The sequence below is a fragment of the Phallusia mammillata genome, chromosome 2 (genome assembly GCF_965637545.1).
Source record: "Phallusia mammillata chromosome 2, kaPhaMamm4.hap1.1, whole genome shotgun sequence".
In the NCBI taxonomy this organism is placed as follows: Eukaryota; Metazoa; Chordata; class Ascidiacea; order Phlebobranchia; family Ascidiidae; genus Phallusia; species Phallusia mammillata.
Window position 1 is genome coordinate 17,597,308 of NC_137253.1, and position 22,931 is coordinate 17,620,238.

At 34.9% G+C, this 22,931-nt stretch overlaps 2 protein-coding genes across 5 annotated transcripts in view; one reads left to right on the forward strand and one right to left on the reverse strand.

The window, feature by feature from the left end:
• The first annotated feature begins 1,935 nt into the window (after positions 1-1,935).
• Positions 1,936-22,931, forward strand: part of LOC145213570 (polycystin-1-like) — a 103,747-nt gene continuing 82,751 nt past the window's right edge. For all 4 annotated transcript variants that reach the window (XM_080081906.1, XM_080081907.1, XM_080081908.1 and 1 more), the window contains exons 1-17: positions 1,936-2,106; positions 2,163-2,279; positions 2,341-2,483; positions 6,480-6,689; positions 7,093-7,203; positions 7,267-7,498; positions 7,562-7,752; positions 8,018-8,213; positions 10,159-10,349; positions 16,046-16,189; positions 16,245-16,382; positions 16,536-16,643; positions 19,570-19,773; positions 19,855-19,947; positions 20,005-20,139; positions 20,199-20,420; positions 20,485-20,616. In XM_080081906.1, the coding sequence (XP_079938032.1) occupies positions 2,007-2,106; positions 2,163-2,279; positions 2,341-2,483; positions 6,480-6,689; positions 7,093-7,203; positions 7,267-7,498; positions 7,562-7,752; positions 8,018-8,213; positions 10,159-10,349; positions 16,046-16,189; positions 16,245-16,382; positions 16,536-16,643; positions 19,570-19,773; positions 19,855-19,947; positions 20,005-20,139; positions 20,199-20,420; positions 20,485-20,616 (2,667 nt within the window). In that variant the 5' untranslated portion in view covers positions 1,936-2,006. The remainder of the gene's footprint in view (positions 2,107-2,162; positions 2,280-2,340; positions 2,484-6,479; positions 6,690-7,092; positions 7,204-7,266; positions 7,499-7,561; positions 7,753-8,017; positions 8,214-10,158; positions 10,350-16,045; positions 16,190-16,244; positions 16,383-16,535; positions 16,644-19,569; positions 19,774-19,854; positions 19,948-20,004; positions 20,140-20,198; positions 20,421-20,484; positions 20,617-22,931) is intronic.
• Positions 8,809-9,303, reverse strand: LOC145213578 (uncharacterized). The gene has a single exon (XM_080081919.1). It carries the CDS (start codon positions 9,301-9,303, stop codon positions 8,809-8,811), a length of 495 nt encoding a protein of 164 aa, XP_079938045.1.

Here is a 22,931-nt window from a genome sequence, read left to right on the forward strand (position 1 = left end):
ACGTGAGGTCAGTGAAAGGTCAACTTGTAGGTATTACAAGCACAGTTAATAAAAAAAACATATGAAGTGGACAATAAATGCTCATTGTCAGCTAAAATGACTTGAGGTCAGTGAAGGTCAACTTGTAGGTATTACAAACACAGTTAATAAAATATTTTTTGTCACACCATAGTTTTTTTGTTGTTATCAAGTAAATTCGAGAACCAACACTTAATTCATATATAAATTAGGCAAAATGGTGTTGTTAAACACTAAGCACTGCGTGCTATTGAAAAACATGTCAAAAGGCTATTAAACGGTCTTTCGGCGTCTGTACCATGAGAGGTGACTTGGTCATATTAGGTGGCATTTGTTTTAAAAGAGAGGTGACTTGATCATATTAGGTGGCATTTGTGAAAAACAATTTGCTATATATACCTAGCAAATAGCATTTTAATTTATAGTGTCTGTAATACAACTGTTAAGGCTTTGTAGGGAAACTTGTGTTGATAAACTGACCTTGGACGACAATATCATGGTCAAAGCAAGTGTTTAAATTGAATGTATTTTTCCGTTCTTTTATACTGTAAATCGTAACAAACACGTAAGTGGACCCATTTGTTTTTGCTTGCAAAAACAATCATATGTGTAGATCAAATGATATGTATAGTAAATTGGTAAAAAGGCCATCAAATGTTTAATGGATTTGGTCGAAACTTACACAGGTGGAAGATATAGTTAGGCTGAAATTTGGATAGCTTGTAGAGTATATGATTTATAGGTGTCGATTGTTGTGTTCAACCCTGTAGTCCCACTAGCCCCCAAAGTGTAAAACGTATTTGTATGTTACTGGCCACCACAAACGAAAGATTTGTGTGGTGCAATAGTCTTACAAGGGCAACCAGTTGTATGTTACTCGTTTGTGGGTTGCTTGGTGGACGTTTTTGCACCATTGCAGTTAGGGGGTTGTTAACAGCCCCATGACATCAGAAGCATTAATGGTTGTTGCTCAAAATACCTCTAGTGGCCAAAAGTTTAAACATTAGCGATTGGGCTAAAATTTTGCAGTACTATTAATTAAGTCATTTAGGTTTCATATTTTTTGGTTGGTGTGTTGAACCCCATTAGTCACCCCACTAGCCCCCTACTATGGCACTGTTTTTTAAACAAGTCGGAATTGACTGAAATTTGTGCAGCATGTGGACTATGCTATTTGTGGGTTTCGATTGATGTGTTTTACCATGTACCCCAACATTTACTCAACTGGGCCCCAAGTGAATTTTTAAAAACTGTCCTAATTACATGAAATTTGCAAAGTTTATTGAACATACTATTTTAAGTCCTCAAATGTTGTGTTTTGCCCTGTAACACCACAATTTAACCAACTGGTTCCTGATGTGGGTGACCCTTTTAACAATGTTCAAATTTAATTGGACAGCTTGTAGAATTTGCTATTCACAGGTTTCTATTTTTTGTTTTACCCCATAGTGCCACTCTTTACTCCTTCTTTTCTTTGAAAAAGAACGGTAAATAGGACATACTTCAAACAATATCTGGTGTGAATCTGATGTATATAGTTTGCACTCTACATAGTATTATTATTTAAGCCAGTGCCGATTACTGTGTTTTACCTTACAACACCCGCCTTTCTCATGGTTATCTCTTGAAATGCATTATTTTCAACTTTGCATGTGTGGTGACCCATGAGTTTCTGCCTGCAGAAACAACTAAGGTTAAAAAAAAATGATGGCTAATATGGGACCCAATATATTAATGTTTTAAAATAGGTTATAGTGTAAATGCAACGAAAAAATGTGCTAAGCCACCCTTCTAGTTAACACCCTATATAGCATAATCAAAACATGTACCTTAATGTGAACACCCACTATGTTAAAGTTATGGTTGTAAGCCAAAAAAATGTTTTTACTTTATCTGTTTAAATTTTTGTGCAGATGTTTTCTGTGTGTGTTCAAGAACCAATAGTTTCTGTTAGTTTAAATTCAAGCAAATTTTACATTGCAACTGGTATGACAATTACATTTTTGTATGAAATTGTTGGAGGAACAAATGTTTCTGCAACAGTGGATTGGGGAGACCAATCAAGTCTTGAGCTTTTCAATATCAGTGGTTGGTTTTTGATAATACACCTGTCATGGATTTCTTGTTAAATTATGTATTTTAAGGTAATGTCTCAAAAAACTTTTTAACTCCTGGCCATTATGAGGTGGTTTTGAATGTCTCCAATGAAGTGAATAATATGTCAGCTTTTGCTTTTGTCGATGTTTTGGATGTTGTTGAAGGTAGACTTTTGTTAGATTAAAGGCATATTGCTATGTTTTTAAATCGGACCTTTATGTTTAGATTTGCAGATTCGCACCAGTTCTCCATATGGCACTGCCATAGCAAAGGGTCATAATGTAACATACACTGCATTATACAAGGGAAGTAATGTGTCTGTACTGTGGAAGTTTGCAGGTTCTTCTGAAGATAAACATGGAAACGAGGTACATAAATAGTAGTATGGAGGAGTCAATTTGCCCAGTGTTTTGTGTTGATTACGTGATTGTTTTGTTTATTTTGGGTTATGGGAAACACATTGTTTTGGTCTGTATTATTTTCTTTTTTCTGTTTACTGATGGCTGTTCCATGCGTTTGAGTTTACACACATGTTGAAAGTTAATTACACATACCTTTGCTGCAAAATGGCTTCTAATTTTTTAGTGCCTATAGTGCGTTTTCTGTTTTAAAACTGGCCTTGCCAGCAGCATCGAGGTTATAGCTAGAATTGCAAATCTCAAAGGATAGGAAGTATTTTTCCCGGTCATTTTAATACTTTTCTAAATATGTGGTAATATAATAATGGAAAAAAATGAAAAAAAAGTTTTGTGTCTGGGTTAATGCTAAAAATAATTGCACCGTCTTTGTACCATAGCCAGTTTGCATAAACATGCGTGTGGGGCAAGCAAACACAATCAAGTGTGTAGATTGAATGCTGTGTATAGTAAATTAGTAAATATCATACTGAATATACAAAATAGAAATGGATTCGAAAGCCACCTTTCTAGTTTAGATTTTGTTTTAACCATACACATTTTTGTCGGTTTCTAATTTACACTTCCCCACTAAAACAATGTTACTATGAACCTCTTTCACAACAGCAGATACTTTTTTTCTCTTTTTGGTAGTCCAGTGTAAAGTAAATTGCTCTCTCATAACTAGACAAGCACTTACACCTCCATGTGGAACATGGCATATGTTGCAAATTTGATAGGAAACAAAAAAATACTAAGTATTGGTGCTCCTATCAGTAAAAATCACTAGCTCAACACAAATGAATTACATGCTTGTGTGTAGAGTTGCACTGATTTGTAACAGCAGATATGAACAACAGGTTAGTTTTATCTGAACTGAAAGTTTTTTTCCCGAAATATAGACCCAGTGATCAACAACAAAATCAATGACTGGGTCTAGATTAAAAACGTAACACTACTGTTAGTTGAAATTATGTTCTTGAAGGTGCTTTAACATGATTGTTACAGCCCAATGGTGGTAGGCTGTACCCAAAAAAACTTTGAAAATTTTTTTTTCTAATTTTTCCCATTTGCAAATGGGCAACAGAAAATGGTTGCATTACCAAGACATTTTAATAAATCTCATAGATTTTTGTTTGTAATTTTTTTTGTCCATAATTTTTTTTCTGTCTAACGCCACGTTTGGTCAAGATTTTTTTTAAATTTAGAAAGATGTTAGTTATTATTCCCAACAGTTCACCCATAGGCCCCCAAAACGTAAAATTTGTAAAACGGCTGTACTGACTTAAGTACATGATCTAAGAGTTTTATGCTTTGTTGGTTGGTGCAATGTAAGTTATATTAAATAATTTTCTAACTTTTAATTGGATTCACCTATTTTTCACCCCTTTAACCCGAAAATAATTCTGGTAACGAAGAAGTTACATGACACATCTAAATCACTGATCTAAACACATAGCACCCCCACATCATCAGCAGGAAGCACTGTGATGACAGTTCCAAACACATGCACCATCAGGTTGACTTGGAGAGGCGAACGGGTTGGGCCAGACTCTCACAATCTTTCAACCCATTTCTGTTTAAAGGACAAATGTGCCTTATATGGTGAAGCTTGCAACACCCATAGCATGTGATATTGCTTGGGCGGTTGTATGGAACTCTTCCTCAAAGTGAAACTTGGGAGAGACATTACAGCTTTTCCACAATATTCTTCATTGTCTCCTGCGCCTGGGTGTGCGCCGCTGCAAGTTTTTCTAACCAATCGCCTATAGAAGGCTTGTTTTCTTGATTGACTCCATGTACTGCATGGACCTTCTCCTACTACACTTTGAAGCAATCCCAAACAGCTCAGAACCACAGCGATATTTATTCATATCCTCTGCCATGTCCACTGGCGTCAGATTTAGGCCAATATTGTGTAAATAAAAGGCAAGATTTCTGCTGTGTAGACCCCGTAAGAAAGCACTGCATTTAGCACAATTATGTATTTGTATGACTTTCCCACAGTACTCTCACAATCGGCGAGGTGAGCAATCTTACCCAACTCTCACATGTAAGTTCAATTGACATACCCACTTTTTATTTTCTCTCCATAAGCCTACACAGTGCTGCTTTGAATTTCAGGTGTAAATCTTGTTTTTAGCCGAATACAAAAATCCTAAAATCTTGTTTTCTAGTGAAGTTCATTTTCTTTATGACCAAACCAATCTGGCAAAAGCTGTTGCATGGGGACTTTAAAAAGGTCAAAATTCTTAAAACTCACTAACCACACTGCAAAATCATGTTTCCCCTTTAAATTGAACTGATATGTATGTTTATCCATTTTAAAGATGTCTTTGCTGAACATGGTTCAGGTTCTTCACTATTCACGTACTGCTTGTTATTGCCTCTTTCACCTTTTGGTCATAATGTTCTGGGGTGTCAAGGGGGTTCTATCTGAAGATGAAGTAGATACAAGTGGTTTTTCTTAAACTAAACCCATTTTTCTTTTTCTTTTATGAATTGACGTAATCTGAAATGACCACCGCTTCCACCACTGTGATATTCCACACTTTTTGTAGGTTACCTAATCAGTCTTTTTATTTCATTATTTTGTCTGTAGGATTTATTCAAATAGAACATTATTAAACCTATATCTGCCCTGTACCATATGTGAAGATGAAAGATCAGTTTGCTTTGCATCAAAACTTATTTGCATCTCACAATGATACAAATTGACTGAATGACACTCTTTTGATGTACATAAAAGGACTTGAAAGAGCTTGACATTTCCTCAGTAATTAGCAAAATTTAAATTGTGGCAAATTGAAAGAAACGTTAAGTTTTGTTTGTTCTTTCTTTTGCTACTTAAGGAGTTTAATAAAGCACCACACCTTTTTAATTTAATCATTGTGTTTTTAACACCAGACCGCAAGTTTGTTGTGCACACACACTTACTTACTGCCAGTAATCCTTAACTATCACAAACAAGAATTAGTTAAAGAAAACCAAGAACAGGACATTTTTTGTATTGCAATGCAGTGTTGTCATGCAAAAACATATATTAATTTGCAACAGTAGCAAAAGGGCATGATAGCCGAATTGTCTTGTGCTCTCAAACTGCAAGTTTTGATCAGTTGCAGCATACCTAGTGCAAAGCCATAAGATATTATGCAGTTTAGCCATGAAATAAGATGTAGTATATTTTAATTGACTACATATAGGAAAGTCATTTTTTACTTTTACTGTAAACATCTGTGGTAACAACTAATCCTTTGGATTCGAATCCATTTTTGCCGTTTATATTGGGTAATTGAAACTGATATAAATGTGTGCTTTTGTTGGGCAGCGATTGTAAACATGGGATTGTCTGATAATAAAAAAAACAGTGAAGGAATTCCAAAACATATGACATTTGCGCCATTTTTTTACCCCATACAAACATAAAAATGTGGTGAGTAAACACTGCAAAGTTCACATTTTGTATTGCAAAATCGCTCTATCAGTCCTCTAACCCCAGACAAATTAAATTACTTTAGCATGCTTACAACATAGTTACTTCTGCAATAAAAAATCACTAAATAAAATTGTTACAATTAATTTGTAACCTATGCTAATTCTTCTGACTTTGTGCATTTTGTGCATTTATTTTCAGTACAGTTGTGCAAAGTTTTTTCCCAGTGTTTTTCTTTGTTTTGGTTGGTTTTTTATTTACATTTTAAATGAAAAATATGTTTTATAATGCATAAAACTGGTCTACTTTCATTGTTGTCAAGATTAATGATTGCACAGTCAAAAATAATATAAGAATTGGATTCGATATTCTAGATTTGAAACAATTATTCTAGAATAACCAGTTATTCTACTTTGAACATTCCTAGTAACGACAGTTTGTAAAAGGGAATGACAATAATCTTAGTCAAAAAGTTTTAACCCAAATATTCTTGCATTTGTTAACCAACCTGTTGGGTTTCAACCCTTTTTTTACAGGTTACACACATATATTACAGTGAAGATGATTTTTACATTACTGTTGTGGCAAGCAATCAAATAAGCATGGAGGAAAAACGTTTAAAAATTGTGGTTCAATCCCCTGTGGAAGGTGTAACTGTGTCTGATATTCAATCAGTGGTTCTTGAAGGCAACCCACTGTGGTTTAATATATCAGAACAAGGAAATGCAAAAACATTTCGATGGATGGTAGGTTACTAAGAGATAGAAAGTTTTCATTTGCCTAATATAAACAATACCCTTTTGTGTCATATTTGTATATGTTCGTCACTTTAACATTTGAAGCCTATCTTTGCTGGCAGGAATGATTACCCATTTTTTTGTAGCCTAGATTTAATTAAATTGCCCTTTTGTATGTATTCAACTTTTCTTATTTGTTGCATTTATTGTTCAAAATCCATGTGATAACGTCATTAACATAGGACCTAAGGGTTTACTTAAAGAGGACCATGAACTGTGAAGATTGAAAACCACTGCTTTGATCAGAGTTTTCCAGGAACCTGTTTAATTGTATATTAGCAGTACTTCTGACTGAAAACTTTTTTTTCTGTAGTAGCAGCAGTAATTGTTAGGTATTGTGGTTGTTTTGTAGATTACTCCCAACTTGCCTGGAAACTGGGGAATAAGATCGACTAAACCCTATTTTTTCCACCTTTTCATCATCCCCGGTAAATTTGAAGTCTTTCTGATGGCTGAAAATGAAGTATGTTTCCCACATATTTGTACTATCATTGATATAAATTGTGATGCATTAAACTGCTTTCAGGTGAGTTCACAAAATTTTACATTTTGCCTGGTCGTTGCTGAAAACATCAGCTCATTACATATTATGTCAAATGCAACATCAAATGGATTTGGACCATCTGGAGAAACACTGTTGTTTGAAGGTTTAATATCTAATGGTACATCTGTTCATCGATTTTCAAACTACAATTGTTCTCAAAACCACTGGGAAATACTTCATGCAATTAACAAGACCTTGGTGGCGCACTTTTCAAGTAACTTGTATATTGCATTTTGATTTTTGTTTTCTAATGAACACAAAATTGTTCTACCACCAGACACCAGCAGTATTGAAACGCTTTTTATTGAGGATGGTGTTTATGAAATTTGGTTAAATGTTTCCAACTGTGCTATGAACAAAGTTGTCATGAAAACAATAAACATTATCCAAAAAATAACAAACATTACTCTATCTAAAAGGAAATTCCCTTATAATGCTGTTTCTACTGGAGAACAAGTGCAAATTCAGGTTTGTTGACATTGATGTAAAGAAGTTTTCTTGCCACTGGTAAACCAAGTGATTTTAGACATAAATTAGCAAAAATCAATTAAACTGTGCATGGTCTTCATTTACAGCTGAGAAAAATTGTATAGTGTGTCCTATTTTTGTTTGCATAGAATGTATCTTGATTAAAAGGACCATTTTCACCAATTTTAACTGCACTAAATGGTTAGAATTTACTTAAATCATAGAATATATTTTAACTAATGTTTCTCTTACTCTAATTATTTAGGCATCTGTGTCTAGAGGAACAAACCTAACTTATTTATGGCGAGCACATTACAACTATCCTGAAGAAGTAACTCATACATCAATTTTTTCTTACACCTATTCTGTTCCTGCAGTTTATAAAGTTTATCTTGAAGTATCAAATCCATTGAATAAATTGACAAAGTTTTTTACTTTGTACGTTCAAGACCGAATTAATGGTATGTACTTTTGTAATTATGTTAAAGAAGCTAACAGCTAGAAATGTCTTTAATTTATCAGTTTTTGTTTTAACTTTATTTGGTTTCCTCAAATCATTAGGTTTATACTTTTATCTTTTAAAAAAATTCACAGACATCTAAAGTTTTAAATAACTATGTAGCTGCCCATCTTCCAGTTGCTTCATACTGTTTTTCACCCAATAAAGTGTAAATCATTGTGTTGATCATTTTCTAGCAATAAAATTAGTCCATACAAAATATACTCAAAAAGAGCGGCAGACGATCAGCGTCAGTGTAAAGTTTCATTCGAAAAGGAAATATTAATTTCACCTATTAAGGCATCGTCAGTTTCTGTCTAAAAAAAAGATAAGAAAAGATAAAACACATAAAAGTTAAAACGTGAAAATACTAAAACAACTAACAGCTGCATAACCAGACAAATGGCGAAAAACATGGAGAACGGCTGTAATAAAGGCCAAAACTGACTGACTGCAAATAAGCTGGCAATAGAAACACCGTAGCAAACAAAAAACTAGCAGGTGTAAAAATGGCGTGCGTGTTGATAAGGGGTGGTGCGTACAGGGCGGAAAGCATATCATTTCGTTCGCGGCAAAATCTTAGGTTGTATGTTAATAGACCCCCTTAGATTGTTTAACCATTTGTCCTCACAAACGTCCAGATGGCTCTTAGGCAGTTCTTTGACGAACGTTACCATGAAGCAACTTGAAATGCCCGGCTTGTTTTTTTCGAGATAGGAATGGTTAATTATGTAGTGATTTGCTAGCGCCATCTTGTTGCCCTTAGCGTTGGTCAAATCACCTGTCTGCCATTTTGATCGGTGTGAATTCCATTTAGTATTGAAACGGTTTTTAGTTTTTCCCATGTACTGCTCTTTGCATGTTGTACAAGTGGCCATGTATCTGCCATAATTTTTGCAAGTCAGCTGCTGCCTTAGGGAAATAGAGTGGTTGGAAGGCGTGGTGGTGCAGGAAGCGGAAGCAACCATTGCCTTGAACCCCTTTCTACCACCACACAATGCGCATTTGCCGCATGGTCTGGAATATCCACCAGCCTGTTTATAACTCAACATACCCGATGCGCGGTTCTTGGACAATACTGGCCGAGTGTTTTGGGGCGTTGAAATGTAATGCAAGCTTCGGGTTTTAGCGCTTTTTCTTTTGTTGTCAGTTTAAGGATGCCTGATTTTGCCGCGAACGAAATGATCTGCTTTCCGCCCTCTACGCGTCACCCCTTATTAACATGCACACCATTTTTACACCTGCTAGTTTTTTGTTTGCTACGGCGTTTCTATTGCCACCTTATTTACAGTCAGTCAGCTTTTCTCCATAGTTTTTCGCCATTGTCTGGTTTGGCAGCGGTTAGTTGTTTTAGTAGTTTAACATTTTAACTTTTATGTGTTTTATCGTTTCTTTTCTTTTTTTAGACAGAAACTGACAATGCCTTAATAGGCGAAATTAATATTTCTTTTTCAAATAAAATATTTTGTATATTTTACAAGTAAAGACGGATCTGTCGGTCACCACCCTGTTACAGAGGCTGATTCTTGTAGTCTGTTATGACTCACACTTAAAATTAGTCCATGCATTTTTTGTTTGCTACATGTTTAGTAAAATGAATAAACACATGAAATAATATTTCTTTTTTGTAGATAGGGACTATGTTTTACTGAAACGGTGTTAGAAGGTCATTAAGAAGTTTTTGTCTGCTTGGCTACTGATTGACATTTCATTTTTCTGGTCTTCTTTTCTCTAAATCAAACCTGACTGCTAAAAGGTAGCAGATATCACACAGAAACAGGCGCCTTCAGTTGTACTAACACATTACCCATTGCACCACACCAACACAACAATTTGATATACAGCATGACATCTTGTTTTAGGTTTAGGTTATACTTTAAAGCTAGCATTTGTATTATTACTTGCAGAACTGTCAGTGGAACATTTGAATTCTGTTGTACCATTTTATGTGGCATATGGGAAAAATTCTCTTTTTCATGCCTCTGTGATCAATGGAAGCAATGTATTTTATACATGGCAATTTATTGACCTATTAACTGAGGCCAAATCAGAACCTAAGTGTACTATTCATGGAACTATCAATTGGAACTTTACTGAGGTAAAGGTATTGGCTAGGTTTAAAGATAATTAATCTATGGTACCTAAATGGTACAGTTTTTTTATCCTGATGTTTACCCATGGTAAGAAAATGTGGTAAAAACTAATTCGAATTGGCACATATTACAGGGAGGTTGTGCACTTTTTTATTTAACACCAGTTGATCCAGCAGTTCACCACCACCCACCCAACACAGAAATTTAAAATATACCATTGTCTCACTGTTTTGAATTAACATTTCTGTGAGTTCGGCGGCTGGAAGGCAGTTACTTTTCAGAGATTTGAGGCTTTTTCGCTTAACCCCAATTCAGGGGTAATTTTTGCTAAACTTCCGGGAGCCTAGCTTATAATGCTTCATTGGGGTGTGTGTTGGTAGAATTAAAGAAAACCTTCTGCAAACCAAAATTCCTAGGCAATCAACAAAGTGTATCAACAAAAATCGTTATTACATTATTGCAAGCTCCCCTAAGGCCTAAAGATTTGTGACAACGCATAACAGCTGTGCCATTCACCTCAGTTTTAATAAACTGAAGAGAAAAATAAAATTGCCCATTTCAGTTTGGAACAACAAACAAACAAATGTTTATCAATATGGCTTCATCTCATCAAAATATGCATGTATCGCGAATCACTGACACTGCTGTAGACCCAACATTAACCCTATTCTAGCCCCCATATTGTGGGGCACCACAAACGAAAGGTTGTGTTTGTGGTTTGCTGGGTGGCGTTTTGTGCCATGGCAGTTCAGGGGTTGTCAATGGCCTTATCACATCAGAAGCATTAATGGTTGTTGTTTATAATGCTTCTAGTGGTCAAAATTTTAAATTTTGACTGCCTGGGACAAAATTTTACAGGACTGTTGATTAGGTCATTGTGGTTTCATAAGTGTTTGGGTATGAACCCCATCCGTTTCCCCATGACCTCTGAAATGGGTGAGTTTTTGAAATAGTGTTGGAATCGCATGAAATTTCGATAGCTGGTGGAATTTGCCGTTTATAGTAGGTTGTGTTTAAGACTGTAGCCCAAAAATTTACCCCACAAGACCCCTAAAATTTGTGAATTTTTTTAAACAAGGTCGGAATTGGCTGAAATATAGATAGCATAGCTCAGGGCTACTCAATTAATTTTGTCAAAGGTCTAGATTGAAAAGGTAAAAATTACCAAAGGTCCAGACACTTCTGTCAGAAATGCAAATGCAGCATGTTTTAGCCAATTTTGGTCATAGCTCATGGGGGAATCGCGTTTAAGAATGAAAACTGGGCACTTAACATGACTTTACTCCTTGCAAAAGTTTTTGGCACAAAGTTATACAGAATACATTTTATCTGGTTTTGCAGGATTGCTTCGTAAGGTAATGATCTAAAATTCAGTTTATTACATCACAGATACAATTGTGCGCAAAAAATCGCCGGTGGTATAATGGAATAATCGACCATTTTTACGTAACAGCTGGTCAATCTGAACTCGCATAAGATTTTGGCAAGACTTTAGGCTCCTCGCAGATCAATCGTTATGCGGACCCAGTTTAAAACCTGCCCATACATAGCGACGATTAAGTAATTAACTCACAAATGATAGTGTATGTAATCAGAAGACGGTCGAGGTCCACATCCAACGCTTTAAAGGTCCGGATATGGACCGCGGTCCTCCATTTGAGTAGCCCTGGCATAGCTTGTTAAATTTGCTATTGTTGATTATTGTTTTTTATCCTATAGCTCAAACATTCACTCCACTAGCAACATAAAATGGGTATTTTTTTAACATTGTTCAAATTAATTTAAACTGGGACAGCTAGCCCTTCTTTCCTTCAAAATAGAACATTTAGGGACCCATGAGTGGAGACGGGCATGCGAGCGTTTTTTGCACAATGTGCTCGAAAATGTGCAGGTCGAAATGTGCGCACATTTTTCGAAAATGTGCAGGTGCCAAAATGTGCAGGTCAAAATGTGCGCACATTTTTTGAAAATGTGCAGGTGCCAAAATGTGCAGGTCAAAATGTGCGCACATTTTTTGAAAATGTGCAGGTGCCAAAATGTGCAGGTCAAAATGTGCGCACATTTTTTGAAAATGTGCAGGTGCCAAAATGTGCAGGTCAAAATGTGCAGGTGCCAAAATGTGCAGGTCAAAATGTGCAGGTGCCGAAATGTGCAAGTCATAATGTGCAGGTGCCAAAATGTGCAGTCGCTCAAATGAAGTATTGATATTTAACGTCAAACTATTGTTGTGGTCATAAATTGTGCCAAAAATATTAGTTATAAGTTATGACCTATAAATTAAAATCGGATTTAAGAGAAACTTGTAAAAATGCATGTTGTGTTTGTTAGATATGGCAAAGCGTGAAATTATCTAGCATTCAGGAAATAGGAAACACTGTTTTTCAGACTAGATATGTACACGATCGTCACCTCAATCGGTTTGACTTTATTGTTTTTAATTTAAGGCCTGTTAGCTTGTAGCCTGCCCAGCTTCTATAGATTTTACAATTAGACAATAGTATACTCATATGACAGTCCAGCTATTGTTTCCGTCACGCTTGATTAACACTACACGCTTGTCGGATGCTTGCATTGAGTTTGGTGCTTTAAGAGCAAGCAAATGACAAAGCTGGGCTTGTATGGTCAGATTTATGCATCTACCCTGTATAATGTTACTACGTGGTTGTGATTGTGCTGTTGGAGAGTATTTAATGAACGTTTTATCTTTTTAGTACTTCTTTAAACGCTTTGAAGTGATTTTACCTAACATATTAAAGGGTGCATAAAGTTTATTACTAATTGATTTAAAGTCTGGTAAAAATAGAACTTTCCTAACTGGCTGTATCTTTGAACTGATGTTCAACGACTTTGGCCTCGACCAGGAACTCTGGACAGACGAAAGGTCAAGCTTGAACAAAGATCATGTTTTTTTCCAAAGTTACTCATTTTAAACTGTCAACAAAGGGTAAATTTTGTGAATCAAAAATTAAGTTTATTTGAAGAAAAATTCAAGGCACCAAAACAATTGCTAGACATCATAACCACCAAGGAAACTGGTGCAGAAAACACAAGTCAAATTGCTATGATAAGTAACAAAGAGTTAGACACAACAGAGTATTTATGAGGATATGTTTTTTCAAGGCAAAAAACTAGTTTACGGAAGTTATCAAAATTGTCAGCATGTTGTCAACCATGCGACCACAGGGCCAGCTGATTTCTTTAGTGGAGCCAAAGTCTGGAGGTCTCGCTTATCCTTTTATGAGTTACTGCAACTTTTACAAAGTGCGTAAATGCCTGACAGGATGTTTACGGCCAGCCAACAAGCTAGATTTTTACTGCATTGCAAAAGTTACACTGATCCTCACAGAGTTTCCAAAAAAGACATATGTGAAATTCTAGAAGTTGCTGGACTACCATATGAGTATACTGTTATTAAACTCAAAACCAAGTCAAAGACCCAGCTGTCCAGTGATTTTTATTCAATGAAACAAATGAATTATTAGAAAGTTTTCCAACTCAAATGACAACATTCAAAAAGAAAAGGACAACCACACAGTTGCCCAACTTAATGTTTGACATTTTTTATTTGTTTGAGGCTCATTTACATGACATAACTTGGTATATGGGTATTTAATTAGGTTAGTTTTGAAACCCACACAAATACTTGATGTGATGCCCTAATTTTAAGTTTGCTAAAACATTCATGTTATTGCTTCTGACTTGCTATTGTGTGGACCAGATGGCTAAAAAGACCTACTGTAGGAATATCATAATACACCAAAATATCATTAGATGCTTTTGCAAAATTTGTAATTGTTTCCTGACTAATATACAGAAACTAGATGATTGCCATTATGAACGAAAAAGGTGTATGTTTCATGTGGGATTGCAAATAAATAAACAAACTAAATCTGGCGTGAACAATTAGAGAGATAAAGAGACTGAAACAGCCAGAAAGAATATTAGGATAGGGAAAATATTTTTTTGAGACCGCTGTGGGCATTCTGTATTATATTTTTGGTAAAAAATATGTACAATGGTAACAAAACGGGTTTAGAAAAGGATAATACTGAGATGTCATGAAAAAAATGATGGATGTGCAATGCAAAAGTATAAGTTCTCACCATTTATATAGGCATCAGTTATTTACCACTGCATTTGTTTGAAACCACATTGTATTTTCAGTTATTTTTGCCCTGAAGGGTCATATTCTGTTCAGTTAAAAAACTTAATCCACTGCATTTAACAAGAAAAATAACATACCTATATAAGTTAATTGATTTGCACAGAACACTATTTAAAATAAAAATGCAGGGAAAGATACATAATAATTATGTAATTGGGACAAAAAATTGTTTGTGTGAAAGGGACAGAAAGACTTTTTTAGTATGAAAGGGAGAAATTTTGGCACCTGCACATTTTGACCTGCACATTTTGACCTGCACATTTTGACCTGCACATTTTGACCTGCACATTTTGACCTGCACATTTTAACCTACACATTTTGACCTGCACATTTTGGCACCTGCACATTTTTACCTGCACATTTTGACCTGCACATTTTGGCACCTGCACATTTTGACCTGCACATTTTGGCACCTGCACATTTTGACCTGCACATTTTGGCACCTGCACATTTTCGAAAAATGTGCGCATATTTTAACCTGCACATTTTGGCACCTGCACATTTTCGAAAAATGTGCGCACATTTTAACCTGCACATTTTGGCACCTGCACATTTTCGAAAAATGTGCGCACATTTCGACCTGCACATTTTGGCGCACATTGTGCAAATTCTTGCCGTAAGCCCTGTTGCATGAGTGGCTGTAAAAGATGGTGGCTAATATGGCACCCAAAAACATTAAGTGTAGGGAAGATATTAATATTTCAAAATAGTTTATAAATTATAGTATAGTTGTCTGCAGGCAAACATGTACTTTCTGCAAAGCGCATTCAAGAAAGGTTTGTCATATGTTTGCCAAAACATGCCATCCTCTTTTGTAAATGTCTGTAACACTTTTTGGGTTTACTGGCAGAACAGGCTTATAACGTAAACATCCCAGCCATAACAATGTTTCAAATGACCAGAAGAAATTTGTGTATTTGGTTGTTTTTTCTTTTTCGTTACTACTTAATACAAAGCATCTTAATTGTGTAAAAATGGAAAAAACGTTTTATGAAATCTGAAAAGTTCTTTAAATAAAATTGTCCTTCTCAATCTTAAAATATTCACATCCTATTCTTGTTGTTATCAATTATCACTTGCACATGTGTGGGATCCCACTTGTGTCTGTTTGCAAAATCAAGTGCTAAATGTCGAGAAACAAAATTTGGTAAACAATGTGAAGCAGAAACCGATGTAAATTAGTAATATCATGCTGCTTTTGAAATATGAGTTTTATTCAACTAATCAATTAGGTTAGCGGAATTTGATCTTCTGTCAGGCAACATGCACATTGACGATCACTGATTAGTAACAATTTAATACTGGAAATGAAAGCAAAATACCAGAGATACTGATTTTAATGTAAAAGTAATTTTCCATTGCAACAATACTAAAAAATGCACTTAGAAATTTTTTAGATCCAAAGGTAGAGAACCAAATGATTTTTTTACACTTAAGTATTAACACAAGGTATACTTAGTTTTAGTCAACAAGGGTGATTATTTTTGGAGTTTTTTTTATGACTTACTTCTGTACATAAAAACTTTTTATTTTAAGATTGCAACATATTTATTGGTTTTAAATGCATCAAACTATGTAAGCTGGGATCACTTGAACATTACTGTGCATGTCATATCACCTGTATCTGGTTTAAAGGTTTATGTGGAAAATTACACCGTTGCAGTAAATCAGTCCTTTAACGTAAGTGCACTATTTTGTTTTAGTAATGTTTCATTTGAAAACAAGAGTGTTACAGATATCTGCTACTGCCATGGGAGGTGATGTTTCCTTTAAATTTGACTTTGGTGATGGATCAGAACCATCTGCTGGAAAGAAGTTAAACTTGACAACTTCAAAAATGAATTATTTGTACCATACTGCAGGAACTTACACAGTGTGTTGTTATAAATGATAACCTAAAACTGTAAAAAATGATGTTATCGGTTTGTTATTTGTAAAATTTAATATAAACCAAATATATTTTAGGTCAGAGTTTTCTGAATTGTTTTTTATGACCCTTTTTGACTAAAAAAGCCCATATGTTTAGATTTTAATACAAGCAATCAACAATGCAACAATTTTGAATGAAAATATATCACTATCTGTAAGAGAGCCAATTTCTGGCCTCCAGCTTCTTGGTATTGACCCTGGAAGTGTAAGTTTATGTCTAGAATAAATATTAATGTCATTGTTGTTTCAGAAACCAAAATTGAACCTGCCAATGTTTTAACAATTGAAATGTTTTGCACAATCATTTTTATTGATAATATAATTTTTTAATTTCTGGTGGGTCTAATATAATAATGAGTTTCGAAATACAGACGAATCCGGTTAATCCCATCATCGATTTGTCAAGATATATGATGCAATTAACCAGATTATGCGATAAACCGGTTGCTATGTGGACAGTACACTTCGTTAAAATAAGTGTTCATTTTCACTTTCCAAGCTGAAACAAAATTGCCATGACGCTTGACTATAGCAACAAAGCAGTATTTTTACTTGTTTCTTGCCAAGAGTAGAAAAAAGTACTCTTGAGTCAAAACTAGATTATCTCTCACATAGTAGAATATGATGTCATGCTTTATAACTGTTCTGGCTATGAGGCAATTGCCCAAGTGTGTTGAAGAAACAGTTGCAACTCACACAGACTATTTAATTGGCACACACCACTAAGATGTCTTACATCGTAGCCAGGGGCATATCCTGAAATTTTGGATACAGGCCCACTATTTATGGGTCCCCTTCCCTGAAGGGGACACATATTGATTTTACTCGAATTATTTGTTGTTTTTTCTTGTTTTTTTTAATTTTTCCCAAAGTTTGTCCAACTCGTTTTTCCATTAAATGTTTGATGGATTTAGATAAAATTTACACAGATGTTAGATATAGTTATGTAGATGTGCATCCCACTTTGTTTTTGTTAATAACCCAAGTATTTACCCCGCTAGCCCCCTAAAATGGGTATTTTTCTTCCCAAAGTTTGTCCGTCTCGTTTTGCCATCAAATGTTTGATGGATTTAGCTTAAACTTATACAAATGGTAGATATAGTTATGTAGATGTGCATCTCACTTTGTTTGTCCTCATTACCCCAGTATTTACCCCTGCTAGCCCGCGACTTTGTAAACAGTGTCCGAATTGGCTGAAATTTGGATAGCTTGTAGAGTATGCCATTTATAGGTGTCGATTGTTGTGTTTAACCCTGTTGCCCCAACATTTACCCCACTAGCCCGAAAGTGTAAAACAGATTTGTGTGTTACTGGGCACCACAAACAAAAGAATTTTAAGATATGAATATTTTTTTTTAATTATAAATTACAAAACAGCCATTTCTAAGATTACAAATTAGCAGTAACACTTAAGTGGCCCGCGCAATTATTCGAAAACCACATGTGGCCCTTTGACCAAAAAGGTTGGACACCCCTGCTCTAATGAAACAAATTTAATAGATTTGTACATTCATATAAAGGATTTTTTTAATGTGCTACATGGCCTGGAAATGTAATACAGTTTTAGTATGTACAACTTAAAAATCAGCACTTATTGCTATTGAACAATAAAGTCAGAGTGATCTATACACTTTGAATGTTTCTTCCAACTAGTCCTGAGGGTTTAACTGTTCAGAATCAAGAAATTCATACATTTGGTATGTCTAAACTCGACGCAAACAACTGCTGCACACAAATTAATTCAGATTTTTTCGGAAGAATAGACTAAAAGTCTAAAAATACTTTAAAATTAACAATTATCCGACCTTGTGTTTGTATATCACTTTACAATAACCACCATATCGTTTTTGCGCGACGCTGAAAACCTTAAATGCGATTTGGTTCGACAGCCATGTAATTTTACGCTTTAGCGAATCGAAATCATGACGTCACACAATGCGCATCAACGATGCGATTCGATTCGCTCATGTAAAAAGGCTTACTGATGTATTTTACCTTGTAGCCCCAAGATTTACTAAACTAGCCCACTAAAGTAAGTGAATTTTTAAAATATCGTAATTATTCAAAATTTTCAAAGTTTATTGAACTTACTATTTTAAGTCCTCAAATGTTGTGTTTTGCCCTGTAACACCACAATTGACCAACTGGCCCCTAACCTAGGTGACCCTTTTAACAATGTTCAAACTGAATGAAATTGGACAGCTTGTGGAATTTGCTATTCATAGGCAGGTTTTTTTTTTAAGGTTTGGTTTGGGTGACCGCTAAGTAGTTTTAAGAGACCGCAAGTGTTTCATTTAAATACCAAAAACTGTAGTTGTATTTGCAAGTCCAAATTTTGGGAAACCGCTAAACGGTCCCCCAATTCACCTTAAAGGTGTCTATTTTATTTTGATTTACCCAAATATGCAACTATTTACTCCTTCTTTTCTTTAAAAAAGAATGATAAACAGGGCATACTTAAAACAATGTCTGGGGTGAATCTGATTTTGTATTGTTTGTACTCTACACAGTACCTTACAGCACTGACTTTCTCATGGTTATCTCTTGAAATGCATTATATTCAACTTTGCATGTGTGGGAACCCATAAGTTCATACCTGTAGAAACAACTAAGGTTATAAAAGTGATGGCTAATAAGGGATCCAATACAAAATAAGCATAGAAAATATATTAATGTTTTGAAACGGGTTATAGTGTAAATGGAACGACAAAATGTGCTTAGCCACCTTTCTAGTTTAAATTGGGAATGTCCCTAATGACAGTCTATGATGTTTTAGTTCTGCGTTGGAAAGTTCACTTTTTGAACTGTGCTAGTTAAGGTTGCACACAGGTTGGTTGGCTAAACTATCATATCCTTGTTTTCCATTTGAAAATCTTGGTTTGTGCGACTTTCACATAGAGATTGTTAATTCGGCTTATCGCATATTTCAGTTAAAATCGATTATCTGGTTTATGTGATTAACTGGACAATGTTCTTAACAAACGATGGATGACACTTTAGGATTTTTAATTGTGATAAAATTAAACAGATTATGCGATTGACTGGATTTGTCTGTACCAGCGGAGTTTAACAACTTTTACACTTGTGTGCATTGCATATTACTTCTTGTAACTATGTTTACCATATTTTAGTTTGTGATTGTGCATGTTGCGTACAATTTATCTGCTTTTGTCAATATGGGAACGGATGTTGAATTCAGTTGGGGAGTTTTGCCTCAACTTGTAACAGCTACTGGTCCAAACTATCTGTTTGTTCCCTCTGATGAAGGTTTGATAAACATCACCATTTCTGCTGGAAACCTTATTTCATCTTTGCAGATGCATGTCTATGTGACCGTAAGAACACACTTGAACAAATAATCCTGATTGTATGTTTTTAAAATAAATTAAAAATATATTGTTTTATATTCCATACAGGCTCAAGTTCGACCAGATGTTAATTTAGTGATCAGAAACACTGGGCAAATTTACATGAATGAGAATGTTGTTTTAAACATCATTGTAATATCTGTAGGTATACAATGTGTACCAGTTAGCAGTTAAAACAAACTGATTTCATTCTTTAAGGGAACTGATGTACAACACAATGTTGATTTTGGTGATGGAAATATTTATAACACTTCTAGTACTTCAGTCCAAAATGTGTATTCCCAACCTGGAGAATATATGATTAAAGTTATATCATTTAATATAGCTTCTCAGGTGAAACATTTTCAGTTAAAAACACTTTATGATGGAAAGGTATAATGCTTTTGTTGTAGTCTTTGGAAACTTTGAAAATTACGATTTTAAAGTTGAAGTGTTTAAGACCCAATCTGGCTTTTGTGGGAAATGACATTGAGCTGACAAAATTTTATCGGTCTCGAAATGTGTACATTGAAACAGAGATTGAAACATTTGGCTGCAATGAATATATTGTGAAGTACGTTTGGAAAATGTTTCAGCAACCATCATGTCATGGCCTTAATAACAGCACTCTTTTGGTACAAAAATAAGTGTGATGTTTTCCATTTTTGTGCAATGCTTAACCATATTTTTTTTTTTCAGAAATTGCCCTTTGCCAGAACACCATTGCTTGTACTTGCCCCCTTAACCTTGAAGATAGGTCAGTACTGTGTTGTTTGTACTGCGTCATTCAATGGAACCCCACTGGAACATACAGTCTCAACACAGATTGAGGTATGTTGGAAATATTATCATTATTGTTCATGCTTTGGAATGAGATATTTGATAGATTTGGATGAAAGTTTCACTGCTGGTGGACATGGTCATGCAGATTGATCATGTAGAAGAGCAAAACATTTTTCATGATGCCACTAAAAACGAAAAACTCATGTGATGTAGCAGTATGCAATGTACTTGTAATATGGCAATTTGCAATTAACTTGCATTATATGGTGGCTATTTTCGCATGTGAAAGTTAGGGGGTGTTAACAGCTTTGCGACATCAGAAGCATTAACAGTTGCTGCTCAAAATACCTCTGATTGGAACCAAATGTGTCAAATGTTACATGACTGCTTGGAATTTTAATAGTTTATGAACCTAAAACATTGGCTATATGGTTGGCAGGAAATATCTAAATATTTCAAAATCAGTTAGTGTATGTGAAATAGCAATATGTACTTTTACACATTTCTAGTTTATGTGAGGTTTAGGTTTTGTACAATTTATCCTTAAAATGATACAAACAAAACTAAAGTAGTCGAATGCAAGATATGGAATAAATTGTGTTTGCCTTACATTAAGGAAAAAAGTAGGTGATTTAAAAATAACTGCATTTTTGAATCCTGTCAAGCAAACAAAAAACTTACTATTTGCAAAAACAGACAGCTTTTTTGCCCTGCACCAAAGATTGTGCGCTTTTTAAAGTTTTTGCTACATGTTTTGACTGTGTAAACCAGGGATAAAAGGGAAGTTAGAAAGTCACTTTTTAGTTTATGGTAAGGAGCATATCTTTTAACAGACTGGTTACAAGCTTTCTCATAAACTTGTTTTCGCTTTCTAAAGGTCTAGTAGCGCTTCCCAAATAGTGAAGTAATTGTGTCATTTAAGATGATAAATACATTGTAAGTTAATGTGGAATGTGTAGGATTCTCCACCAAGTATTACCCCTTTGTTTTCAGCCAAAATAACAAAAAAGGCGTTTGTTTGCGCATAATCGAAATATTATGTTGTCTATGATTTATTAAGCTTTCCTTAGATGCGTTAAAATTGCGCAAATAAATTCAGTTTTGAATGTTCAGTAAAGCTTTTGATTTGCTAGGTGAATCTAATTTCTCACATCTGCTTAAGGCAAGAACTTTTAAAAGCAAATAACAATTTCACAGGGCGCCATTTTGAGCCAGTGACTTCAAAAAGGGTCGATTTCGCCGGTGTGCTGGTGTAAACAAAAGGTCCAATTTTAACTTACTGTCAGCAGGTTTTTAGTACTCTTGTTGGTGATTGACAGTTTAACTTGTGTCTGATTCTTTAGTGCTTTTTGTTTTGGATACTGATGATGTCTATTACTTAGTTGAAATATACATATATCTATACCGCTGCAATATACAGTAATTTTTTGATACCCGCCTGATAATTTTAAGAAGATTGATGGTTGTCTCTCTAAGGCAGTGGTTCTTAACCTTTTTGGTGTAGTTTCCCACTAAAGTCAATCACCAACTTCGAATTTCCCCCTCTGTTATTTTTATAAACATGTTTTGTGCCCTACGTTAACAAAAAAGAATATTCTTTAAGAAAGTGAAATAATTTTGTTGAGCGCTTTGGTCTGGACCCTAAAGGTATACTGCAATCTTATTTAGTTTAAATAGTGCTTCTGTGAGAGATTAAACTTTTTGGAATACTGAAGAGTCTGCTATGCTTGCATTAGTCATTTATTGCATCACAATCAACAAAGGAAAGGCTTCTATTCGCGCTCAACAGCAAAGTCATTGATGGTTTCAGTCTTGTCTGTGATGTAACAAACGGCCTTTGGATTTGTATGTGTCTTGTAAACCTTGGTTAAATCAATCTTACATGTTGTTGCAGAAAAATGTTAGTAAAGTAACTTTCAACGGTTAATTCAAAGCCGGTTTCGACCATCGAGCCCGAGTTTGCTCTTTTCAAGCTTACATAATTTCCCTCCGAAAACATCAAATTTCCCACTAGTGGGAAATTTCCCACCGGTTAAGAACCACTGCTCTAAGGCCTTTGGTATTTGCAGACACAACTATTACTTGTTTAACATTTGTGGACTGTAGGTTTGCCCACATTGCTTATTCAAGATGGGTGTAATTGGTAAACAATGCCCCAACTAAATTAAAATTTTATAGTTTGTACTTCATAAGAATATGTAGGCAGTCTATTTATATGTGGGATATTGGTGGTGTAGGTTACTGCTTGCAGAAACAAAGAAGGTTAGAAAAAAAATCCAAATGTGGGATCAAATGCAAAAATACAGTCTGTACATTTAGGTTTATAAAATAGCCAATTTATGTGCAATATATGTGTCACTACC